At 39.8% G+C, this 24,974-nt stretch overlaps 2 protein-coding genes across 3 annotated transcripts; both read left to right on the forward strand.

Annotated features, from left to right (window-relative positions):
* Positions 1–124: 124 nt before the first annotated feature.
* tspeara (thrombospondin-type laminin G domain and EAR repeats a) lies at positions 125–8,687 on the forward strand. The gene is made up of 13 exons (XM_040042399.1): positions 125–1,849; positions 2,836–3,059; positions 3,553–3,899; positions 4,310–4,400; positions 4,497–4,653; positions 4,748–4,879; positions 4,960–5,030; positions 5,166–5,324; positions 5,412–5,613; positions 5,693–5,925; positions 7,672–7,850; positions 7,975–8,076; positions 8,263–8,687. The coding sequence occupies exons 1-13, from the start codon at positions 1,765–1,767 to the stop codon at positions 8,414–8,416; spliced, it is 2,136 nt and encodes a 711-aa protein (XP_039898333.1). The 5' UTR covers positions 125–1,764; the 3' UTR covers positions 8,417–8,687.
* Positions 8,688–9,374: 687 nt separating this feature from the next.
* usp40 (ubiquitin specific peptidase 40) lies at positions 9,375–23,777 on the forward strand. Of its 2 annotated transcripts, none has more exons than XM_040042395.1 (31): positions 9,375–10,081; positions 10,182–10,249; positions 10,337–10,450; positions 13,172–13,336; positions 13,445–13,591; positions 13,751–13,894; positions 13,982–14,110; positions 15,163–15,279; positions 15,386–15,493; positions 15,596–15,796; positions 15,958–16,096; positions 16,312–16,393; positions 16,579–16,750; positions 16,828–16,912; positions 16,996–17,066; positions 17,143–17,552; positions 17,635–17,788; positions 17,878–17,938; positions 18,664–18,717; positions 18,954–19,042; positions 19,210–19,296; positions 19,373–19,409; positions 19,535–19,599; positions 20,317–20,391; positions 20,485–20,700; positions 20,792–20,910; positions 21,029–21,094; positions 21,246–21,456; positions 21,597–21,692; positions 21,768–21,862; positions 22,033–23,777. In XM_040042395.1, exons 1-31 carry the CDS (start codon positions 9,886–9,888, stop codon positions 22,133–22,135), a joined length of 3,876 nt encoding a protein of 1,291 aa, XP_039898329.1. In that variant the 5' UTR covers positions 9,375–9,885; the 3' UTR covers positions 22,136–23,777. The 2 variants fall into 2 exon arrangements, with proteins under 2 accessions (XP_039898329.1, XP_039898330.1); XM_040042396.1 differs by having other exon boundaries at positions 15,961–16,096.
* The last annotated feature ends 1,197 nt before the right edge of the window (positions 23,778–24,974 follow it).

Consider the following 24,974-nt stretch of genomic DNA (forward strand, 5'->3'; position numbering starts at 1 on the left):
ATGTCAAGTTTTTGTGTTTGACCAGCTAATCTGTTTGTTTTAAAGAACATAACTTAAAGCCCCTTTTCTGTCTCCAGGGAAGGGAGGGATGAAATTTGGGTACCCAGATGCACACAGATGGGAGCTAAGGATCCAAAAGCACCGAAAACCTGCTTTCTAATGTGCAAAAGTAACCATTAGGTGGCACCACTGGTCCATACCAATACCATGTCTTGGGTTTGCTAAAGCTTTGCTTTCATAAAAACATGAAAGTAGTGGGAAAAACTGTAAACTTAGCTGAAGTGTGTTTCAGAAAATGAGGTTCTGAAGTGGTCCTCAAGCACACTTCTTCCTGTAGTAGACAAAAGATGACTAAATTTAGATAAATGAGTTAAAAAAAGAACAAACACTGATTATCATCTAAAACTTCACCATAATCTTTATTACCCAGGTCCAAATTTAGAACGCGGCATCTCATCTGATAGTCTGTGTGAATACTTGCATTCAGTATAACCGGAACAGTGATAAGATTAATCATAGCGGCCGATGAGTCAAACCAGGAATAAGGAAAATCAGGCACCGGTGGACAATCTGCATCTGCTTTTCTTCATCTAAACAGGTTCAGGGGTGTAACTGCTGTTCCTGGCAGTAAGAGAGATTGATGAATGGATAAAGGAAAATATACTGGTATGTATTTTGCATCCTTGATATTTGTGGCGTCCATAATCTTAATGTGGGTAGAAGAAGAAAGACTGTGTCATTTGCCTTGTAAATGTGCCGGATGGTTCTGAGAGATCTGACACAAGCTGACATGCCGCTGTTCCTCATGAGCACCTGGTGACCATCAAAATAAGATTAAACAGACTTGAGAAAATCAATGAATGTCGAGTTTGAGTGGCACTGAACATCCTCTGTAGGAGACTGTACACTTTCAGGTACTCCACTGTGACTGACTTGGCCCAGCCAGGTTGACATACATGCAAATATGTATTAATTGCAAAAACTATCTGACCAAGCTGCTCTTAGTACTTTGTCCATTACAGTCTTTGCTTATGTTAATACTATTTTGCTAATTCAAAACATATATTTGGTTCAGCATACTATTTAGCTTTACTATCTTGAAACATAATTACCTTTTCAATACTTGCAGAGCTTTCAGGAAGCATCCAGATGTCCTGAACATACACTAAAGTGTGATCACAACTAATATAGTAAAAGCTCGGCTTGTATGCACTGCTTGACCAAAGCTCGTGCAAGTGTTGTTGTTTTCTTTTGATTGCCTTTTAATAATAACAATAAAAAAGCCCTTTAATCAATCATTTTTCATGTGATCACATTCAGATATTGTGCCTGTCTGCTTGTCTGTGAGCGTACACATATACATTCACAAAGTGGTGCAGCTCACCCCTCTGGCAGGTCTGTGTCATCAGATTTGTGGTTGAGTGCAGATGACTGACAGGGTGCTTAGTGATTTGCATGACTCCGGAGTTTAAAAGGAGCTGCAGGTGCAGGTTTTTCCACACTTATGAATGGATCTCTCCAAGCGCGGATGCTCTGGGACTTCCTACTCCTAACATCAATCTTAGGTTACCAGTGTAACTTTAAAGATTTTCACCCGAGTTTCTTCATAGACATTTTTTTGTTTGGAGCTGGAATTCTTCGCAGGCTCAATATGAAGAGTACACAGCTTTCTGGTGTGTGTTGTCATTTAGGATAGGCAAATAAATACCTTCAGTATGGAGACATTCCTACCAACTGGAAACTGAAACAAACCGATTTTCTGCAATGTCAACGCTGATATTTATGCCGTTCCTTCTCCTGGGGTTAAGAGTAACTGAGACAGCCACAGAAACATGGAGGCAATGTACAGGTATTATTCCATTTTTATTCTATTTTATCTCTTCCAGTCTCAGCTGAGTTCAGCACATGTAATGTTTAGTTAATTATTATACAGCGAATGGCTTACTGTTTCATCTAAAACCCAGGAAGCCCCTCTAGCTAAAATACTTTTTGGTAATTCCAGCTGTCTGCATCTGCCTACAGTACAGTAGGAGTGCTTCTCTGTGTGGACGTGCATGCCACTTTAACCTAAATTAACATCCATAAACAAGTACAGACATTGGGTGTGGTTGGGATTCCACAACAATCCCGTACACATTGAAATATTAGGACGTACACAGCGCATGTTTACGTGATGTCTCATCAGTGTGGGAGTATTATTATTTTTCTGTTATCGTTGCTTAGGAAAGAGTATCTTTTTTAAAAAAACAATTAGATAACAAACCCACTGAAGTCTCATAAAACCCCACCACTACCTAGGGCTGTTTCTCACACTCCGGGGTGTGGTGGTGGCAGTAGTACTGGGGCATTGAGGAATTTATTAGTTTCCTGTGGATCCTGACCTTTTTGACTCGTGTCCCTTTAAAACAAACCTATGGTTTGAAGATGCTCTACCACACTCAGCACTTAAGGTATATAGAGTAAGTAATCCTGCTGGTGCACTAATCATTTCAGCTCAAACTTTATATGCTCTTAGGTATTTTTCTTTCTTCTTCTTTTTTTTTTTTTTTTTACAATAAAGCATCAAATCACACTTTTCATTGCAAAACCTAAAGTTATTAAATTATTCTAATGTACTGAAGTTGAGTGAAAGTGTGAAGCACGGTGAATAGATTACTTCTACTGCAGCCTGAGAGCGATTTTGTTTAAATCCACTTTAAAAACTTTCAGCTTTTATTCTTTTCTAACCCATTAATCATCCCAGGAATTCTGCAGTTTTACTTTCGCAACACGAGGAAGTTTAAAGTTTGGCCATAAAAGTCACTGCCATAGTCTTTATTTGCATATTTTGTTCAGGTTCGCTTCCCCTGGATCTTCTATCTTTTGTCCTTGAGAGGGACCCATCCAAACTTGTGCCGGGGGTGCACATAAAGCAGGCCGGCGGGGTGAGGGGGATTCATTTCTCAAGCCCTGATACCGCACTGAGCTTTCCCTCCTCCCAGATACTGGTGAACTGTGACCTCTTCCCCAAGGAATTCTCCATCGTTCTGACATTAAAAGTCTCCGACGGTGCACCCAAGGTGAGCATCTGACTGAAACGCCTCGGTACTAATGACTGCAGGGGTGTAAAAATAGGAATATGTTGCAAGTAATAACAGTTGATTACTTAAGTAAAATAATAGATGCCACCACTCCACCCTGCTTTGCTTGAGGAGATGTTGTGTGTTACATAAATAGAAAGACTGTGTCTCTGCAAACCCAAAACACAGAATAGATTTGACAGAAATTCCTGTTACAGTGCCATATTAACCCTGACAGAAAGATGAATGCATACGCTGCTAAACTTGACACAGATGTCGGTATTGCTCATATTTACTGCCTATTGATTTATTTGCAATTAAACTTACATGCAAGTCTGTTCTTCTAGTGCAATTTAGTGTTTCAAATTGCAACATAGTTCATTACCCATCACCTAAAAAACTCCATTCTTGATTAAAAAGCGTATGCACTTTGTTAGCATCGTCCGCTGCCAAATTCAGTGTGTCTGAGCTTCTTTCTTGTTTTTCCAAACAGGGGAATGAATATGTTTTTTCTCTGATGGGGCCGAAAGGACGACCAGTGGATCAGAACAAAGAGGAGAACGATGGAGGCAGCAGCTTGAAAAGCAATAAAGAGTCAAGTATCACCGGAGAAGAGCAACACAGTCAGAAGACGAGAGTCAAAAGTGATGGGCGCCTCATTCTTGGACTTAAATTCTCGGGAAAGCGTCTGCACTTCCTTTATAAAGGTCACAGAGGGGTTGTAGAGCACTGGGTGTTTCGAGGCACCCAGCTGGCTGACAGCCAGTGGCACACTCTTGTTTTAGCCATTGGTAGTCATCATGTGAAGCTCACAGTGGATTGCAGCTCACCAGTGGAAATGTAAGCTCAGTTTCTCTCTCCTCTTTCTCTTCTCTGTTCTCTGGGTGGATACGTCTGTTTCCCACTTTACTCTGTTCCCTCCGATTTTGCCTTGAGGCGCAGTAGATCCTTCACCACAATAAAACGGTCCTGCTCAAAATCTGCGTATGCCCAGCAGCCATATCACAGTAGCCTGACAGTGTGTGATAGATGGTTTTTTAGTGGAAACTCCCTCTGGCACGCCGAAAGGAGGAATATCAACACCCACACAGCACTTGTACATGTAATACAGTTCATGTCTCACACTGAGTCCTAGAATGAGAAGAACAGAGTGAACTACTTTAATTATAGAGAATTTAGTTCATTTACAGAAGAAAAACAACTTACTCCACCTATTAGAAATAATTATATATATCTTTTATGGCAAACAGCATTCCCTCCAGGCCTTTCCCTTCAGACCTCAACATTCAGGGATCCAGATTCCACATTGGTAGTCGGGGGCTGTGGAAGGGCTTGTTTTCAGTAAGATGCCTTTCTTTATTTCAGACTATAATAAGATTTGTAAAGGATATGCCATGAACTCGGAAATGATTGCCTCTTCTGTGACCACATATCCAGGGTCTACTGCGACAGCTGGTTTTGGTGCCAGGTTCAGATGCTACCCATCAGATCTGCCCCTCTTCTGACCCCCAGCTAGCAGCTCTGTCAGTACCACCACTGTTTTTAGACCTGCCAGCCACAGGAGCAGAAGATGATAGACATGGGAATACCTATGGTAATTTGCATATGCATGTATTTTTACTCAGTATAAATAAGACATTGCATGTTTGCTTGCCTCTTTGATTGCTTTCTGGTTTTTAATATGTCAGAAACTGAAGCTAGAGTGTCTGTGGGCTTGGAGAAGTCATGCTCGGAGCAGCTACAGGGCCAGCTGTGGTTTAATCCCCTCAAAAAGGGCCTCTACCTCTGTGACGGTACAGTTTGGATCACTGTGTTAGAAGGTGAGACTCCAACTACCACTGTTTCTGTTCTTGTTTCTATGAAATAAAATCACATAAACCATTCATTTTCATTAACACAGATCGCAAAAGGCTGGACTATGTGCTGGAACATCAGGTGCTCACCACCAGCTCAGAGACCCACGACATAGAGGTATTTATCCACCATTTGCTGTGAAACTTACTTAGGTCTTATTGTCTGATACTTTATTGTCTGATACTTTTGTTTCACTTTCATTTGGGATTTCCTGTACATAAACCTGCTGTGAAAAAAAAATCCAATCTCCAGCTGTTCCAGGTACCTGGTATGGGTCTGATGGCTGCTATGGCTCATCGGTCGGCATCTGGCTCTGCTGTGTATCTCTGGACTAAAACAGGTTTCCAACTCTATCAGAATATCAGCACCAACGGAGCCCTGGCTTGGAGGCATTTCAGCATGGGCAATAAGGTGTGACAAGTTAGTGGAAAAATCACACTTTAATCCTACTAAAAGCTTTAAACCTATACTCTTTCTCTTTTGTTGTTTTTAATGTAGATATATCTGGTGGTGTCTAATTCTGGGGGAGACAGGCGATTTAACAAAGACTCACAGGCGGACTTTTCTGTGATTTACAAGTGGAGCAAAAGGAGAAAAAGATTTGTGCAGTTCCAGACTCTGCAGACGCACTGTGCCCGAGACTGGGAGGCATTTAATATAGATGGACATACATATCTTGCTGTCGCTAATCATAGACAAGGTAATATAAATATATACCTATACTACCTGTTAACTTCCACAGTGTCTGGCATGGCATCTTTTGCTTGTTTGGCTTTTAGGTGACAAGAATCACACTATAGACAGTGTGATATACAGGTGGAACAGATTATCAAAGTCTTTTGAGGTCCACCAGATGCTCCAGACTTCAGGGGCGTACGACTGGGAGTTCTTCACTGTCGGACCTTACTATTTCCTGGTGGTCGCCAATGCTTTTGATGGCGTGACCACTTCTTTAGACTCCGTCATCTACGTTTGGGTGAATGGAAACTTCCAGGTGTTCCAGAAAATTAAGGTTTGTGATAAGAATAATGTAAAATGGTAAATGGCCTGCATTTGTATAGCGCTTTTACTAGTCCCTAAGGACCCCAAAGCGCTCTACACAACCAGTCATCCACCCATTCAAACACACATTCACACACTGGTGATGGCAAGCTACATTGTAGCCACAGCCACCCTGGGGCGCACTGAAAGTAGCTCAAATAGACTAAAAATATTTTCCTATCAGCTGTTTGCTGCTTCGCTACAAACCCCTCAAAACTCTGAGTGGGTTTGAGGACGGCATGGTTTCCACTCCATGGCAGGAAGTCATCTTCTGACCATTTGGGCTTTGGTTTCTCCTGATGAGATCTGTATCTGATGATTATGAAAAACAACCTTAAAAAATAGAGTATGTGGTTTGCTATGATTTGCTTGAGCGATAACGGTGCTTTGACGTGTAACTGATAGTGAATGGTATATTTGAATCAAACCACATCTGATGTGAGAGTGTTGACACATTAATAGTCTCGAGAGAAAACAGGAGGAATTGTGTAATTAAGGGGAACGCCCCATGCGAGATGTGAGGATGTACATGAACACCTCAGGGCTGCTGGTAATTAATTAACTGAAATAATAAAGAAAATGGGGCAGAAAACATATTTATCACATACTTTTAGTCATGTTGGCTCTTTGATTTCACAGAGGCAAAGTGAGTCTGTTAGCTTATGCCCAGGATCTCAAAATAATTTTAGCCCATTGGCTACATTTAATATTATCAATTTGGATCTCACCTATCCAAATCTTTCCTTTACGTTGAATTAAAAGAAGGACACATTCACTCTGAAAATGCTCACATTTAATGAACCATCTATCTACAAACTGATGAAAGGCTTGACATGTCTTCAGAAAAAAGGCGGACCATATATCTTTGCTTTTTTTTGTTTATTGGCATATGCTTTAATTATAGAGAGTTGTAAATCCAAAAGCATCAGCACGCCTCCTTAAGTATCTTCAGTTTTGGATGGCGAGCCATAGGTAATGTCTTCGTGACTCTGGCTTGGATAAATCTATCATGGGGTGAGCCATTTTTAATGGCTTATAATATTTCCTGGAACAAAGTAAATGAAAAGTCCAAGTCATATTTTAAGCTGTCCAGTGGATGTCAAAAGAATGTCCCAACAAATTCACCCCGAGATTGGACTGTGCAATGTTCAGAGAAATTAAAAAAAAAACAACCCAAGAGTTACATTTCTGATTCAGACACAGCACAACTAGAAAAAGACTGAACAAGTATGGCTTGAGTGGAAACGTTGCTAGGAAAGACTCTTCTCTTAAAAAAGAACATGGCAGCACGGATTAGGTTTGCAAAGTCGCATTTGAACAAACCACAAGATCTCTTGAAGAATATCCGTTGGAAAGATGAGACCAAAGTGCAGATATCTGACCATAGTGCACAAAATCAGACACAGGTTATCAGCACAAACGCCTCATACCAGCTGTCAAGCACAGTGGTTGAGGAGGGATGATTTGGGCTTGTTTTGCAGCCAGAAGGTCTGAGTAACTCCTCTGTATACCAAAGTATTGTAGCCACAAATGCGAGGTCATCTGTTTTGGCTGAAACTGGATCCTGCATGTATCAGCAGTTTCATCTAGCACTGTAAAATATAATACCAGCAGAACTCTTCCCATCAGCAGCAATATGCAACTTACTTAACTTCTGTGTGCCACGAGTTTCCCATTTGAAGGCTAAAGTATTTGATTTATTGATTGTTTCTTTTAGACGTTCTGTGCCACAGACTGGGAAATGTTCCAGATTGACAGCAGAGTTTTTTTGGTTGTTGCCAATGGACACAGACTCCATGGTAATGGACCGAGTCAGTACACCATTAACTCCACTATCTATGAACTGGACATGAGTGCACAGCTGTTTGTCCGCTTCCAGGACATTGTCACCTACAGGTATAGATGTTCAATCACCAGATAATACTTACCAGGTGTACGCACGCTCAGAAACATTTTCTTGATGCGTCTGCTGTTATTTTATTTGTTCATTATCTCCACATACCTTCCTCTTTCTTTCCAGTGCAGTGGATTGGGAGTTCTTCAGCCTCGGGCAGGAATATTTTCTGGTTGTTGCTAACTCCTTCAATGGAGAATCCTACTCTCTCAACAGCATTCTCTACAGGTATTCAACTTGTCAGCAGCACCCCTCCCAATGTGAAATAAGTCCACCTTATTGCCTTTTGGTATCCGCCTTGAAACCATCTCAAACATCACACACACACAATTCTAATATTGATTTATTATCTTACTGTGAGAGCAGATGGAAATACTGCACTAATGGGATTCATCTTTTCTGTTTTGCTTTTAGGTGGCAGGGATATGAAGGATTCGTTCCTGTTCATTGGCTGCCAACGATCGGGTGCAGTGACTGGGAATTTTTCAGCACTAAAGGAGAATCATATTTAATCTACTCCAGTGCCAAGGCACCGCTCTCCAAAGTGTTCATGCTGAAAACCTACTAGACAAACAAACAAAAAAGTGTGGCTTTGTGTCCTGCATCTGTGTAATTGTACACAATCTATCATGTATGAAAATAATTTGCAAAAGGTCATTTAAAAAGGTCATTTAATGGTTACATTAATTATTGAAATTTTATTGACTTTTTAAATTATTGTCTGCTCAGAAATTCCCTCAGGGTGTTGGCTGGGGTACCTTTGCAGTGATCAGCCCTGCATACAGTCACCCTCCGCACAGTGATATGTTAACAACTGATGTACCTCATTTTAACACAAACAAAATCACATGGACCAAAGAAAGTCTGTTTTTAATATCTATTTGTGTGTATCTTGTGACAAAACCTAATACAAATTTCTATATACTCTCTCTCTCTGTAAGAGCTTGTGTTTTAATATTATTTTGTTTACTAACTGTAATATGTTTTCTTAAATAGAATGTTTTGAATCGTATTGTTTGTTGTTATATTTTGCCTCTGACTGCATGAATTGTATATGAAAAGTGATAGTAAATTATTGAAATTTAAATAAACTTTAATTATTGTGTTTATGTATGGAATAAGAGTTGTTTATACCAACAGATAATGTTGTTTAATATTTGAATGATGATTTATTGCAGTTTTTTTTGTAGCTAATCATTTATTTGGTACAGTTTTCCTTAGACAAATAATTACCCATTGAGCTCTGACACTCACAAGATGTTGGTCTATAAAAGACTACAAATCACATAATACATTCTTAACCTCAAAGCATAGACTTGCCGGAATTGTAGTTTTTACACAAAATTATTTTGCTGTAATCAAAACGTAGGTATGAAACGTGGGCTTTATCCATACCTGTATCATAAAATTACATAAAATCGCAGAAATTAAACTGGTTAATTATGGAAAAGAGCTTCAGTTACTTTCACTGTTGTGTGCGCATTAGCCAAGCTTGGTACTACAAGAACCATAATGCATCATTGCATTCTCGGTCAGGAAGAAACATGGCTGCTCACTGTTCAACGACGGTATTTTTATTTACGTTTCGTTTGTTTTCTGCTTTACGACAAACAGAAGAAGAAATGGCTTGTTTTGGTAGGGATACTGAGTAAAAGTTAAATAATAAAAACTGTTAGAGTTTCATTAAGGCGACGTTGTTTTCCCAGTCGCTGTGACACAGTTCCCGACAGTGTGATTTTTTTTTTTCTTTTCAATTTTCGCTGAGCTGTCAGCTGCTCGTTGGTGTCGGTGCTTTGCTAGCGTGCTGAGCTACCCAAACGACTGCAAATTTCATCCGGTACTAGCCGCAATGTTTAGTCCCGTAAAGTCTTCTTACTTCAGAGTCAGTCCGGCCATTGTCAACAGAGAACTCGGCAAAACCAAGATGAGATAGCAAGAGGGCACGTCGGAGTGCTAACACACGATTTACTGCAAGGCTGAACCCCAGCATAAGCGAGACACAACGGAGTAATAACCAAACAAACCCCCTAACGCAGCATGTTTGGGAATCTATTTGAGGAGGAGGAAGAGGAAGGCTTCTCTTCGACTTCCTCCAAGGGAAGAGTTTCAAAGATGGGAGATGAGCCACCTCCACCTCGAGGAAGAAGCAATCTGTGCGGCATCAAAAACCAGGGAGGGACCTGCTATCTCAACTCTCTGCTCCAGACCCTGCTCTTCACCCCCGAGTTCAGAGGTGAGGACAAGTGATCCTCCCTCCAGTACAGCTCATAATAATAAGGGGACAATTTAACATAGTTTGTTTAACATATTTGTTTTGTGGTGTGTGTTTGCAGAGGAGCTGTTCAGTTTGGTACCAGACGAATTAGGATCCCTGGAAGACAAAGACAAACCAGAGGCAAAAGTATGTGTATGCATGGTTAATGTAGGTGCAGTCTCCATGGGTCTTTTTTTTTTAAAAGTTAATGAGGTTTGCTTTCCTTCTCCTCAGGTCAGAGTGATCCCATTGGAGCTTCAGAGGCTCTTTGCCCATCTGTTGCTAGTGGACCAGCAGAGTGCTTCCACTGCCGGCCTTACTGACAGCTTTGGCTGGAACAGCAGTGAGGTATGTGCACTTTATTTGCTTCATGGAGGAGGAGAAAGCAAGGCTTGATTTACATGTCTAATTTAAGTGATGGATTTACCCACCAGTAATGTCAATTACTAGAGAACAGGCAACCACAGTTGTAAGAGAGTAAACCTATAACAGACCAAAGCTTGTACTTTTCATGTCTTTATTGAACACACTGAATGATTCCTCACAGTCGAGGCAAGACGTGTTTTTCCAACACATTTCTGGGACTCATTGTTTGGGGCTGCTGTGCTACTTCAAGGCCCGGATGCCTTGCAGTAAGTTGAGGAAACAATGGTAGATCAATACCTTTTACAGGAGACTGTCAGGATAGGGCGGTGCATGATCTCAGGAGATGTTGGTTGATGCACCAGGACAATGAGTCATCAAAACATATAAACTGACAAAAGAATGCTTTGGCACAGTTTTTTTTCTTTGATCCAAAATTCTTCTTCAGTGTCTCTACAGTTACAGGAAGTGGGCTGTTTTTCATACTTATTACTTGGTACGGTCAGTAAAGACATGATAACTATTTGTAGGTTATTAGTTTAGTCAGGTAGTGTCTGTCCATAATTACACAATCCAAATTTACGTAGCTCATGGCACATAGTTACCTCTTTGTTTACATAAATCCTACCTGGAACCACCACGAGTACACGGAACAGGGAAACTTAACAAGGAACCAAAGGCCTGTTTGAGAATATAACGAAAGTTTCCGGGCATCACCCATGCAAACAATAAAAGTAGTTATGTGATCTCAAAAGGATCTTCTAATCAGCTAAAAACATCTGTTATAGCGTTGTTTATTTACTACCTAATTGTTTATGTCACACTTTGGGTTAGCTCGAAGTACTGTTAAAAGTAATAACTGTCCTTTAGTGTCGTGTATCAATGGTTCAGGCTTCTGGTGGTGTGGGGGATACTTGACACACTTTTGATCCTTTTTGGTTCCTTAGTACCAACTGAGCGTTGTTTAAACACCACAGCCTATCTGAGTATTGTTAATAATCATGTCCATATCTTTATGACAGCAGTGTACCCATCGTCTAATGGCTGCTTCTGGCAGGATTACGTGCCATGTCAATAAGCTAAAATCATTTCAAACTGTTTTTTTGAACATGGTAGTGAGTGCACTGTACTCAAATGACCCCCACAGTCACCAGATCTATAGATCAAATAGATCACCTTTGGGATGTGGTGGAATAGGAGATTTTTATCATGGATGCACAGCCAGCATATCTGCAGGAACTATGTGTCGCCATCATCTCAATGTGGTCCAGAATGTCGGAGGAATATTTCCAGCAACTCATTGAATCAGTGGCGTGAAGAATTAAGGCAGTTCTTAAGGCAAAAGTAGGTCCAACCTGGTACTAAAAACATGTACCTAATAAAGTGGTATATATTTACTGGAAGGGAAGCTGTGGATCTTAATTGAATGCAGATTTTACTTAACCCTAACCCTGTCTGTAGTTGCTGGGCAGCTAGCTGTCTGACATCAGTCTGAAATACTTACTGAAGTTAAACTCCAGAATCAATTGCAAATGTAAGGATAATCTTATATCAATATTTCATAATTGGACAATATAAACACCACCATTTGCCTCCATAAAAATACTACTCAGTTTGTGCTGTAGCTTCGCTGTCCTCAGATTCAACTTTGCCTCTTGTTTTTCCACTTTTGTGGACCTAACAATCTAATTCTGTGTACGTGTGACAGTTAACAGAAACTAGATTTTAGACACACTAACTTTTATCAGCCCACGCCTGGAATTACATTTTGTCTGGAACCTGTTCAGCTGCCTACAAGCAAAATTAATACAATAAGAAAGAACAGAAAGAAACAGAACTTGCCACAGGGCATGCAAACCACATGTTCAAGTGAAAACTGTACATTCTGTGATATGTTTAAACTTGAAGCAGTGCTCTAAAACCTTTGAAATATGACGTGCTGGAGAGATCATTCACGTATTCGGGTAAAATGTTGGAACAAAAAAGTTGCTGTGTGTTATTTACTGATTTAAAATAAAGAGTGACTTGCTATCGTCTTTACTTACTACAGTTTTAGTGCAGTTTAAAATATACTGTATATTTTGAAGTCATAAAGATTTAAAGATTTAAATGTACCTGTAGGGTCCAACAGACATATAAATTAACATTATTATTCTTTTATTGTCACTGATGTTTTGGTATTTTTTCAATTTACAAACCATAGTGCAGAAATAATTTAGAAATGATGTCATCCATAGTTTTTACACAGAAACTTATGATATTAGTGTTTACAGCACTGGTCACTGTCTGCAGCACATGCAGCAGAGTAGCATTACAGCTGAGGACGCTGCAGAGACAAGCAACAGTATTTATGTTGTGTTGAAAACGACATGAAACAGATTGCCTTAAAACTTAATGAGCAAGCATCCCATTGTTTTTCTTTTCATTTCTCAGCATCATCTCACAAAAACCCAGGGTTACTTGTGCCACATTATATTGAAAAAAATTAATTAGCATCAACAATAATACAAGTAAATGTAATAAATATATAAGGCAGGGGGCAGAAGTGTAAACACTGAATCTGATAAGAGTTTTTACTAAGGCTGGATTGAATCTTATTTATTTATTTATGGGTAGTATTGGTTCTGTGGCACATTTTTTTTTTGTTTGTTCCTAAATTGATTCTTTTTCTGTTGTCACGTTGTTGTTTTTTTTTTTTTTTTTAAGGGAACAAATCAGCATGATGTGCAGGAGCTGAACAGGATTTTGTTCAGTGCATTGGAGCACTCTCTTGTGGGCACCAGTGGCAGTACATTTATTCACCGTCTCTACCATGGAACCATTGTCAACAGTATCGTCTGCAAGGAGTGTGGAAATGTCAGCCAGAGACAGGTGTGTGCAAACCCAAACTCATGACATTACAGAACACGATGCAATAAAATGCGTCTTAAATGCAAAGAGATCAATAATCAATGAACCTAATTTGTTTGTCTTCTTCAGGAGGACTTCCTGGACCTGACAGTGTGTGTTTGTGGTCTGCTTAGTCTGGAAGACGCTTTGTGGAACATGTTTGTGGCAGAAGAGCTGTTTGAGGGCAATAACCTATACCGCTGTGCACAGTGTGACAGACTGGTCACCGCTGCCAAGGTCAGTGCCAATTTTCAGACAGCGTAAATACAGCAGTGAAGAATACAATGCAGTAAACATTTGTACTTTTTTACCATGCTCGACATTGCAATGATTTCTTCCACTTTATTTACATTAACAATATGTAATTTGTTCTTTCTCACCATTCTTATTATCCAGTCTGCTAAACTAAGGAAACTCCCTCCATTCATGACTATGTCTTTACTGAGATTCAGCTTTGACTTTGCTAAATGTGAGCGATACAAGGAAACAGGACGTTACAGCTTCCCCCTCACCATCAACCTACGACCCTTTTGTGAACAGGTACTTGGGAAATTTAAAATTTAGCTTATGAAACACACTTTGCTGCATTAAAATGGCTTTTACTGTTATATTTCCCCCCTCCCACAGGCTGATGGAGATGACTCTGATTACTCCTATGAGCTCTTCTCTGTCATCATCCATAAGGGTGGCTGCTATGGTGGCCACTACCATGTTTACATCAAGGATGTGGATAAACTTGGTCGATGGGAGCCACCGGTGAGAAAAAGAGATGAGCCAAAAGAAAGTACACCCTCTGTTAATTCAAAGGTTTTTACATATCAGAACATGATCAAAATGATCTGGTCCTTAACAAGTCTGCGGTAACAACCTTAGATGAACAGCAACACATGATATATTATTAATGTGTCATTATTTATTTAACAGCAAGTAAGCCAAAATGCATACTAAGTACACCCCATGATTCAGTGGCTTGTAGAACAACATTTAGAAGCAATTGACTTTATCAGTCTCTCACATCATTGTGGAGGAATTTTGGCCCACTCATGTTGGCAGTCATTATGGCACAGCTCTCTTGAAATCCTATCACAACATTTCAGTCAGGTTGAGGTCTGTATTTTGATAGGGTCATTGCAACACTTTGATTTCTTTCTTTTGTTCAAATGCATTTTTGCAAACCTAACCTGTGTTGTTCTTTTTAGAAACAAGCGTCTTTTTCTTGGCAACCCTTCCAAAACAAGCTGTACTTGCTCAGTCTTTTTTTAAAATTCTACTGGGATGAGCTTAAGCATTTAACACACTAACTGAGGTCTTTAGAGTCTGAGATGTAACTCTTGGGTTTTCTGCAGTTTCTCTCTCTGAGCTTTGCAGGGTCTGACCCTGAGGTAAGTTTGCTGGGGTGTCCATTCCTGGGAAGGCAGCTGTTTTGAATGTTTTCCACTCGAGAATAATCTTTCTCACTGTAGAATTATGGGCTTCAGATTGTCTGTCTGGAAATTGTTTAGGCACCAATTGTCAAAACTTCTGCTTTTATAGAGGTGGTTACATTTCTGTAATCATTTAATCAGGTGCATTTGATTATGAGGACCTTGCTGCTACTTACCCTCTTAATAATGACACCGATAACATGTCACATGTTATTATTCATCTCAGGTTGCCTAATTTTAAGATCTGGAGATCAGGGTGTACTTTCTTTTTCCACTGACAGTATACTAACCGCCCGTACTTGGAATAATATTTTAGAATATGATACACATTGATTTTCTTTGTGTACTATTATCAGCAAATTAATAAAAGTTTCTCATTGTCAGGAGGAAGACTGCAAACCTAAAACTCAAAAGAAAGCTAAAGTGGAGTTTAAGGAAGTGTTGGAGCCAAAACTTCAAGAAGATGACCCTTTGTCCATCGTCACCACTATTATTGCCCAGGTACTGCATGAAAAATCGTAATTCTCATTTTCATTTTTTGAGTTTTGACCAGCATTGAGATGCTGATGAATAATGAATAAAATGCTGTGTCTTTGCTGTCCACTAGGAGTCATCAAAGAGTGTCCTGCTGGACCAGTTGGGCCAGAAACTCTTGGATAAGATTGGTTCATCATGGAACAAAAAGTTCAGAAAACAGTATGGACCCATTTGCAAGGTATCATTAGTTTCAGGTTTTGACTATGTAACTAAGCTTTTGTCATTTTGTGTGCATGCAAATCCTGAATCCTGTTGCAATGCTTGGTCTTTTATAATTTAGTTCCTGCAGTCGCACAATGATGTTTTCATGATGGTGTCCAATGGCACTCGAGTGGCGCTTAAGGCAAACCCACCAAGCCCAGCGACTGAGCTCCCCAGCCCCGCAGAGCTTACCTCAAACTCTGATCCTTCACCAGCTCCAGTCTCGGGAGCTTCTGAGCCACAGCTTGCACTAAACCAGAAGCCAGAACCGGAACCAGAGGTACTAAAGCAACAAGCTTTGTATCAGGAATGCAGGGTTTAAATTACAGTCCAGTCTCAAGTCTTTTGAAGCCTCAAGTTTGTTTTTCTTCAGATTCCTGGTAGACATCTTGTGATTACTTTGATGCCTGTTTTCTCACGGAGCATCCTCCTGTCTGTCAGCAGGGTAGCCACTGGTTTGACCTCAATGACTCAACTGTGACCTCCATCAGGGAGTCGGACATAGAGAAGCAGTTCCAGGGCAAAGAGAGCGCCTACATGCTGTTTTACAGAAAAACACAGCTGCACAGGCCCAGTGAAGGTAATGAATACCATGTTTTGCATTTGTAATGGAAAGATTATATCCGCTTAGTTCGACAGGGGAAGGAAATAGGGGAGAGGTGAAGTTAGAGTTCAGAGGGTTCTTGTTAATATAAGGATCAGTTAATTGTTGATTTAATCTAAATGACTAGATACAAGTAGTAATAAAAGTCATAATAAAAAGACTAGCTAATTGTTTTATACTTTCTTTTCCAGCTCTAAACAATCCCCAATATAAAGTTCCTTCTCACCTCATCCAGATGGCTCAGGAGGAGAATATCAGACTGCAGCTGATGCGGTATAGAAATGAATAAATTTATACATGATGCTCTCATCAGTTCACCTGAAGCTGTTTAGTATCTGACTCACAATCATGACAGTCCAGCTGTATCTTAAATTTAAACCAAACAACAAATAGAAAAAATGAGAAATCTGAGCTACTTATGCAAGCTATTCATAGGAGTTTCTTTGCTTTTGTTGCAGTGAAGAGTTTGAAGCCACTAATAACACACTGGAGCTGCGTCTGCACCTGGCTCCCTCTTATAGGCTAGAAAATGGAGCTCTGCAACCAGTCAGGAACAAACCAAGCGGCAGCACTGCTCTGAGTTTTGACCGTAGAAAGACTGTGGGAGACCTGCGATTAGCTATCTATCAGGTATTGTACCTCTGAAATCAACAGCTGTTCTATGTTGAAGTCCTGAAGGTGACAATAACAATAAATTGTTTGTTTAGATGCAGGAATTCTGGGAGGGAGATATGGCTCTGACTGTGGCCAAGAGTCTTCCAGCAGGTTTACACCTCTACAATACTCTCACAGGTTAGAACCTTAAATAAAGGCTTAAATAGATAGAAGGTAGTGATTTATTTATTTTGTAACTACACTGTTTTCTTTCTGTACAGATGACAGTGTTTCCCTGTACAGTGCAGGCATCTGCACAAACACAGAGTTGTTTGTGTGGAATGGCAGAGAGGTGAGGAGAGGCATGATTCATCACCTGCTTTGTTGGTCGATAACTGGCATCTAAAATGTTTTTATGATCTTTTCAGGTGTGTGGTGCATCTGTCTTGACTGGGGCTGAGTGGGAGCCTGTCCTGCTGACTGTGGTGCGTCCCTTTTTAGGTGATGATGTGGATAAAGAGGTGGAGGAAGATGTGGAGAGTGAGGAGAACAGAAAAGGTTTTGAAAATGGTGGTCCAGGGCTCAAGAGGGAGGCAAGAGGGTTTGCTGGTGGTGTGACTCTTGGGGAGGTGAGGGACTCACTCGGGGAACCTAAGGAAAGCCTGCTGTGCCAAGAACATAAGGGAGGCAAAAAAAGGGAAGAGGAGGCAGGAGAAGGTGGAGGGTCAAGTGGATGGAGAGTTTTCCCCCCTGACGACATGCAGCGGACACTGAAGGAGCTGTCACTGAAAGATGGAGATGCACTGTTGGTGCTGGAGCCACAGTCATTTGACAGCAGGTAAGTTTCCTATCATGTGCTAAGCATTATGGAGGTTTTCTTTATGTGTTTGTTTTAAAACCTTCTTCCCAACTGTCTTTAGCATCTTCACTCGAAATGGAGATGTTGTCACTGTGACTACACCGTCTGACTGCCGCTGGCTCCAGGTGGAGTTCCGGCCTATTGCGAAAGGAGGTGAAGGGAACAAGGAAGAGGAGAATTTTAAGAAAATCAAGGTTCCAGCCACAGGAAATATGGTCAGCAGTTTGTTTGTGGCTCTCTCTACTTCCTTTATATCTTTTTATTTAAGAGATATCTAAAATTACTTGATTTTTCTTTCCCACAGCTGCTGTCTGAGGTGAAACTGAGGGCCATAGAGGAGCTGCAGTTAGGGGATCAAACCCCAGGCAAGATGCATACTTATGGAAAACTGCAGCACTACACAAGCACATCAATACTTCATATTAAAAATACAGGGTTTATCAAAAAGAATGCTCAAATTTCAAATAGCCATATTTTTGTTAAAAGTAATGGAGTTAGAAGTTTGCAGGAACCTGTAAAATACATGCCTGAATATAGTTTTAGATACAAAACTTATGTTTACAAGTGCTCAATATGTCCCCCTCCAGACTCATGGCAAATGTCCATACAATATTCAAACTGGGCCCATACTTTTGCGAGCATGTCTGGAGTCATTGCACCTGATGCTGTTATTATCCTATGTAGTGGCACTTTGAAGTCAAATCGAGTCTTTTTGTTACACAGTTAGAAACTTAACACAGGTTTTTATGTTGTTGTTGTTGTGGTTGTTGTTGTTGTGTTTTTTTGTTTTTTTTTTTAACCTTTTTATATCTTTAATTTACCAGCTATGTAACCAACATAGCAGTTTTGGGATTTTTTTCAAAGGAGGAAAAGCACAGGTGTAATTATTAGCATTAATGTTGGATATATTACATATAGCTGAGTTAGAGCTGCTGGTTTTTTTGTTTGTTTGTTTTTTTTTAGTACACAAAATGTAACACATGTTTTTTTTCCTCCAAGTTTCTATTCAGGCAGCTACAGAGTGTATTTTTGTGTAAGGTTTTTAAATGTACGCTCCTAAGCTGGCCATTTTTCCTGCTTCACTGACCAGGTGCAGAGTACTGTTTGAGGCAGTCTGACTGCACAGGGAAACTCCTTCCTCCAGGTACTGTGTCATTTGTTACCTCAGGGTAATTTTAATAGTGCAGATCACTTAGAGTTGGAAATCCCCCTCATTTTGCCAAAATATTTAGATTTGCTTTCCTTTACAGTTTTCCCTTATTAAAAAGTTGAAGCGGTACTCCCCCCTGCTTTTAATTTTCTTCTCTTCATGTGCCTTTGAAATCTTAAAACACGTTTATGAATCGCACTTGTGTCGTCCTATTCTCGTTTGCCTGACAGTGTGTGAAGAGTCGAGCGTTCGGGATGCAGGGGTGCGACTCATGACCACACTGACTCTCTGTCCGGGTACTAGCCCCAAGGCATCGCAGGTGTGTCTTTTATTTGAAGTCTTCAATGACGTCTCTTTTACTTGCAGCTGCACTGAACAAAGTTGCAGAACCTTTAATCAAGACCTGCAATTTAAAACGACAAAAACAAATCATGGCACATTTAAAAAGCTTGTTTGAAGTTTAGAAATTTACACTTTGCTTTGCAGCTTTTCTTGCACTTTACTGTGGGTGCAGCTCCCTCTGCTGGCATGGAGATGGACATAATTGTGGAGAAGACTAGCACTGTTAAAGAGGTAAGGAAATAAAACTGCACATCATGGTCATAAAATTTTCTGCACTGAATAAAAATGTGTAATATTTTCTTTGCAGTGTCTAAAAACAATGCTGGACGCAGTTGGACTTGATGGTAAAACACTTTTTTACTTTACTGGTTTTCCTAATGTATGTTTGTATTTGCTTTAGCCTCAGCATTTGTGAATTTGGCATTCCTTCTCACAAAGATGATCTCATTATTTATAAATGTGTTTTTAGGCACATGTTGGCACTTGAGGAGGCTTGATTGGTGTGAGGAGGTCGGAGAGCCACTTATGGATGAGGTAAATAAGTGGAGAACTATTGTAATAAGTCAATACAATACAATACTGCTTACCTTTTGTTTTTGTTTACATAGTTTCCAAGTACCGAATTAAAGAATGTAGGTCTGTGATCAACAAGTGGCATTTCATTTTCATTTTCCTAGTTTCCCCCGAGTTTTTTTTTTTTTTATTTGTTTGTTTTTGAGGGTTAATTGACTAATTCTTATTTGTTTGTTTTTTTGTTTGTTTTTTTCTCTTTTTCTCTTCTTTTTTTCTTCCTTTTCTTCTAATTCTTATTTGTGATCATGGTGGACAGGAAGTCTCCATGGTCTGTGATGTTTGCAGATAACATTGTGATCTGTAGTGAGGGTAGGGAACTGGTCAGGTGGAGGCATGCACTTGATAGAAGAGGAATGGAAGTTAGTAGAAGCAAGATAGAGAATACATGCGTGTGAATGAAAGGGAGACATGTTTAACAGTGAATATGCACATATTTTAAATACTTGAGGTCAACAATCCAAATGCAGGGGGTTGGTGTGACAGAGAAAGATGCTAGAGATAGGTAGAGCACCAAGAAGAAGACAATTTCTTAATTAATTCACTGTTTAAATGTTGCAATTAGTTTAAGTGACAGTAAAATAGTTTCATTATTACTCTGATATCATCTACTCAGTAGAAGTTACCCACATATGTTCCAGTGCACATGACTAATAAATCTTTATGGCCTTTGATTCTCAGGATGCTTCTCTGTCAGAGCTGAAAATCAGCAATGGAGAGACATTAGTTGTCACAGAAGGAAATTTGCCTTCGAAGGTACTTCAGTGTTTTGAATGTAATTGTGGATTAATGATGTGTTATAGCTTTATGTAGTGCTTTAGCATTTTTATGTCTTGTTTTTTCCATCAGGGTTTCCTAAAGATATCTATATGGCTGTACTGGCATCCAAAAAACATGGAAAGAGATTTTAATCACACAGAGAACGGGCCTGCTGATGGGCAGATGCCTGCAGGAACAACACACAATCAGTTACCTCCTTTATGTAATGGAAACGCTGCAGAGCTCAGACGTGTGGGGCAGATAGAGATATCAGATGAGGCCACTCTGGATGACCTCAAAACTCAGGTGAACTGTTTTGGTTGTGTATGTGCTGACTGTCTCTTGTAGCCGTTAGTTAGCTATTTTCAGATGAAATACATGCTCACTTTGCTTTTAGGTTTTGACGCTGCCTGCCCTTCAGGAAGTGTGTGTGCCCACCACTGGATTCATGCGTGTTTGGCAGCTGGAGGGACGGAAGCTAGCCCGAATCCTCAGAGGACCGCAAGCCACACTCAGGTCTGAATGCTGTGCTCTCATTCGTACATTAATGGTCAGAGGATTGTTTTTTGTTATTGACAGATGAAGGTCACTGAGTGATTCCTTCTTATTATCCTTTTGGTTTCTCCTTCTTCAGGAAGATGAAGCTGACCAGTGGTGCAGACCTTTGTGTGCAGACACTACTGAAAGAGGAAGATCTTGGGTAAGTATTGTGTTACAGCTCTTTTCTTATAAAACCTAACCCAATGTAATATCTAAATACTTCATTATGAAGTGTGTCTATTGCGCACATTTTTGATTTTTAGTAACATTTTTAAATCCCTTTCCTTCTTTAACTGTTTCCTATTCACAAGGCCAAAAGACGTGCTGCTCTATGTTAAAATGGGAATACCAGGAGAGAGGTCTTACTACCCTTCAGAGGAACTGGTTTGGAATGCGACCCACGATTCCTCGCCTCGCTCTTTACGCACTTGTCTGGCTACACGCTATGGCCTCTCTCCAGACTCTCTGCTGTTGGCCAAACACCAGCCAGACAAACACATCTGGGAGGAAATCTCCAACTGGGTACGATTAGATGAGGGAAGGTTCTTGAGTAGGAACCTGGTTGGGGGTGATACTGTATATACTTGCACTCTCTTGCATGCACTATTTTGTGCATGAAATTAGATTTGGCCTTCACTAAGTAGTTTGTCTTTAACTCTTAGACCCAACAGGTCTCCAAAAAGAAGAAGAAGAAAAAAACAGAATCACTCCTGGGAACACCGTTCCACCTCAAAGATGGTGACACAATTGGCGTCAAGGTAAATGCCTGTTTAATAAACTCTGTTCTGCTGTGGTTTCAGAGACACTCAGTCTGTTTTCCATACTTTTTTCAGAATCTTTTGATTGACAACAACAGGAACTTTATCACTCTGGAAGACGAGCAGGGCCAGCAGAGGCTCAGAGAGGAGGCTGAGGAACGCAGGAAAGGGTGAGAGCCCTTGGATACATGTAACAGCAGGGAAAATGCTTCTTATTTAATGAGAAATTAATATTAGTGTTTTCACTCAGTCATTTTACAGCAATGATGCAATCCATAAAGACTGTGTCCATTGGTGTTTGTTATGTTTTATGTTATTTGTGACTCTTGCTTACTTTCAGAGGGCAGGCTGCAGGCGCTGGTGAATCACTCAAGAAAGCTGGACAGACCAAATCCAGGAAACCAGAGGTGGCACTCTCAATCAGTGTTGGGGAATTCAGATAGCGTCCTTCTTCCATTTGTATAGATCACAATGAACTGTGACACTACATGCACACACTGTGAGATGCCACATTGCAATTCGGACATCTGACATCAGTCTTGTGCCATTTGTTTTTCGAGTACTGTTTGCATACTGACTTTCTCCACAAGTCTCTTAAATCAAACCCTAAACCGCTTCCTACTTCTCAACTTTCTGACGGACAAAGAGAAGGAATTTATTTTTGGCACTTTGATTTGCTGTTTTGTTATAACTGACTTTGATTTGCATCGTTCCTATGCAACATTTCTGTTTTGAATGGATTATCCATATTTGTCTCGATTCCTCCCTCTACAGACTTTCAAAATATGATAAATCAGTCTGCTTTCTGGTTTGTTTGTTTTTTGGTGTGCGGATCATATTTTATATTCTGACACTCTTAGTTTCTCAAAGGCAAATTGTTGAGTGTTTTGTCCACTCAGGACTGGCAGTTATGAACTGACACATGTGCTTACTGGAACTCCTGTTAATTATGAGCCAGTACAGGTCAAAATTTATACCCAAGCCACATGCCAGTGATCAATATTCTGGTATTCTTCAATAAATTGTTCTGAGTGACCAGCCAGTGCAGTAGGCAATTGCCTTTAATATGTCCTAATGTTCTTTTAATAGGGAACCTGTTGTATAGAAAGTGACTACTTTTTATAACTAACCTGTCACTGTGCAGCACGAGCAAAAATGTTTCTCTGGATCAGCCGCTGTATTGATTTTAGGTTGATAAGGGAGAGGAGAGACAGGCCTTAATGTGGAGAAGCCTTAATGCTGCTCTGTCCTCCCTACCTCACGCTGCCTCTCTCTCTCTACCTCTTCTGCCCTGTCATTTCTTTTTCTGGTTTTCATAGTTTTATTTCCTTTTATTTCCTCCATTACTGTAAAGTACCATTAAGTATTTAGGCAATAATGCATTGGTAAAATTTTTGACTCTGTGCCCTTAACACTGAGTGTGACATGATGCATCTAATTAAGTATAATGGGAAAATAAATAATAATTGAAACATTATCCAGACTTTTGTAGGTGAAGATTAAAGTAGGATGATCTTCCTTTTACCTTTTTATTTCACATTCAGATTAGCTGTATAGAGCAGAAACACATACTGCTGAACTGTTCTTCTTGAGTGTGTAGAAGTAAAGACCCATGAAGCGTGTTTGTGGAACATTAATTGTTTTAGTTGCATGCACTATTTGTGAACTTCAGGGAATTTAAAAAATGACTCTTTAGATAAGTTATTCGAAAGAAGCGACAAATAATTACATTGTTGAATGAAATATGATGGGGATTTAATTTTCATACAAAAGATTTTCTAAGCTGCTTCGTTCATTTATCTGGCCTTGACCGGTGCCAAGATTTTTCAAGTAGAAATGTTTTTGTTCTTTTTTTTAAAATAAATTATTTGAAGCAGATACATAAAACTGTTCTACAATATACTCAGCAATAGATGGACTTCTTTTTGTATAATGTGGTATCGTTTACTAGTGTTAATGATTACATCTTTGGTGTCATTGATAAGGACCGATCTACTGTATTGTAACAGTGGACAACTGTTTGTACTCATGTCGGACTGTATTTGCAGAAAGTATTTTATGAACAATAAAGGTATACAATCATAATTACCAGTCATGTCATGTTAATGACAAATAACTACTATTACATCAGTAATCTGTTAGTTTAAAACTGATTCTTATGGATTCCTTTTCTAAAAATATTTAGTAAATCTTACATCTGGCGCAAACATTAAAGGGCCACTGAGTATAATTAGGATTTCATACTAATTAATTAGGATTAACCAGATAATTCTCCATTTTTTGAAACATGGTATAAATAATATTTATTAAATACACTTTGGTTTTTATCCATTATGTCCCAAAATGAGTGACAGACTTGATAAAATTAGCGGGAAAGTGTTTACAGACGTTAAGTAAATGGTAAATGGCCTGCATTTGTATAGCGCTTTTCTAGTCCCTAAGGACCCCAAAGCGCTTCACACTACATTCAGTCATCCACCCGTTCACACACACATTCACACACTGGCGATCGCAAGCTACATTGTAGCCACAGCTGCCCTGGGGCACACTTAAGTCAGAAAGCTGGTTTCCCAAAAACTTCTATAGGACCGAAAGTCTTTTTACAAGCAAATCTATCACCATCTGGTGGCCTTCAGATAGAAGGGCAGGTTTAAGGTACATTGACATTAGCTTCTTTTTTCCGATTTGGATGCTAAGTCCATGCTTTACACTGTAGGTATGTGTCCTGCAGAATAGTTCCTATGGATTTATCCAGTGGGATAACAAAGGATAAACCCTAGTGCTTTGAGGATCCTGTGACTTTTACAACAAGTAGCTATTGCAGGGTCATCATCACCACAGGCTGTGGGAGATTATGTCTAATTGTTTTTAAACTAAATTTAGTTATAAACCAAAATCTAAAAAGTTGAGGTATTTAAATACCTGCAGCCTCAGCCGCTAGGCACAAAAAGACAGATATGAACAACAACCAAAGTACTCATTCACAGTTTACTACAAAACCGCTGATGCCGGTCTGGTTCTTTATTTCTGTCCATGCAATATCTACAGTTTGTCTTTATGTAATAACATTTTTCTACATGTTCTCACATTTTACGACATATTTACATAAATAGTGCATATTCTGGACAGAGGATGCAGACTATAAAGAGGGTTGGTATGATAAAGGAGGATAGGGATGGAGGTAGATGATCTGCTATGACAAAAGGGAGCAGCTGAAATGGGAAATTATTATATTTATATATATTTCAACATCTGAGAGTCCCTGGTTCAAATCTCTTTGTA

This window comes from Simochromis diagramma, unplaced genomic scaffold (assembly GCF_900408965.1).
Source record: "Simochromis diagramma unplaced genomic scaffold, fSimDia1.1 OVJJ01000304.1, whole genome shotgun sequence".
Taxonomy (NCBI): domain Eukaryota; kingdom Metazoa; phylum Chordata; class Actinopteri; order Cichliformes; family Cichlidae; genus Simochromis; species Simochromis diagramma.

Bases quoted from the DNA above. Each gene is read 5' to 3' on its own strand.
- usp40 (XM_040042395.1), top strand. From the start codon at position 9,886: ATGTTTGGGAATCTATTTGAGGAGGAGGAAGAGGAAGGCTTCTCTTCG. The intron at 17,789-17,877 runs GTCAGCAGTTTG...TCTTTCCCACAG, and splicing joins TTCCAGCCACAGGAAATATG to CTGCTGTCTGAGGTGAAACT. The intron at 20,392-20,484 runs GTACTTCAGTGT...TTTTTCCATCAG, and splicing joins AAGGAAATTTGCCTTCGAAG to GGTTTCCTAAAGATATCTAT.
- tspeara (XM_040042399.1), top strand. From the start codon at position 1,765: ATGTCAACGCTGATATTTATGCCGTTCCTTCTCCTGGGGTTAAGAGTA. The intron at 3,900-4,309 runs GTAAGCTCAGTT...TATGGCAAACAG, and splicing joins TGCAGCTCACCAGTGGAAAT to CATTCCCTCCAGGCCTTTCC. The intron at 4,654-4,747 runs GTAATTTGCATA...TTAATATGTCAG, and splicing joins TAGACATGGGAATACCTATG to AAACTGAAGCTAGAGTGTCT.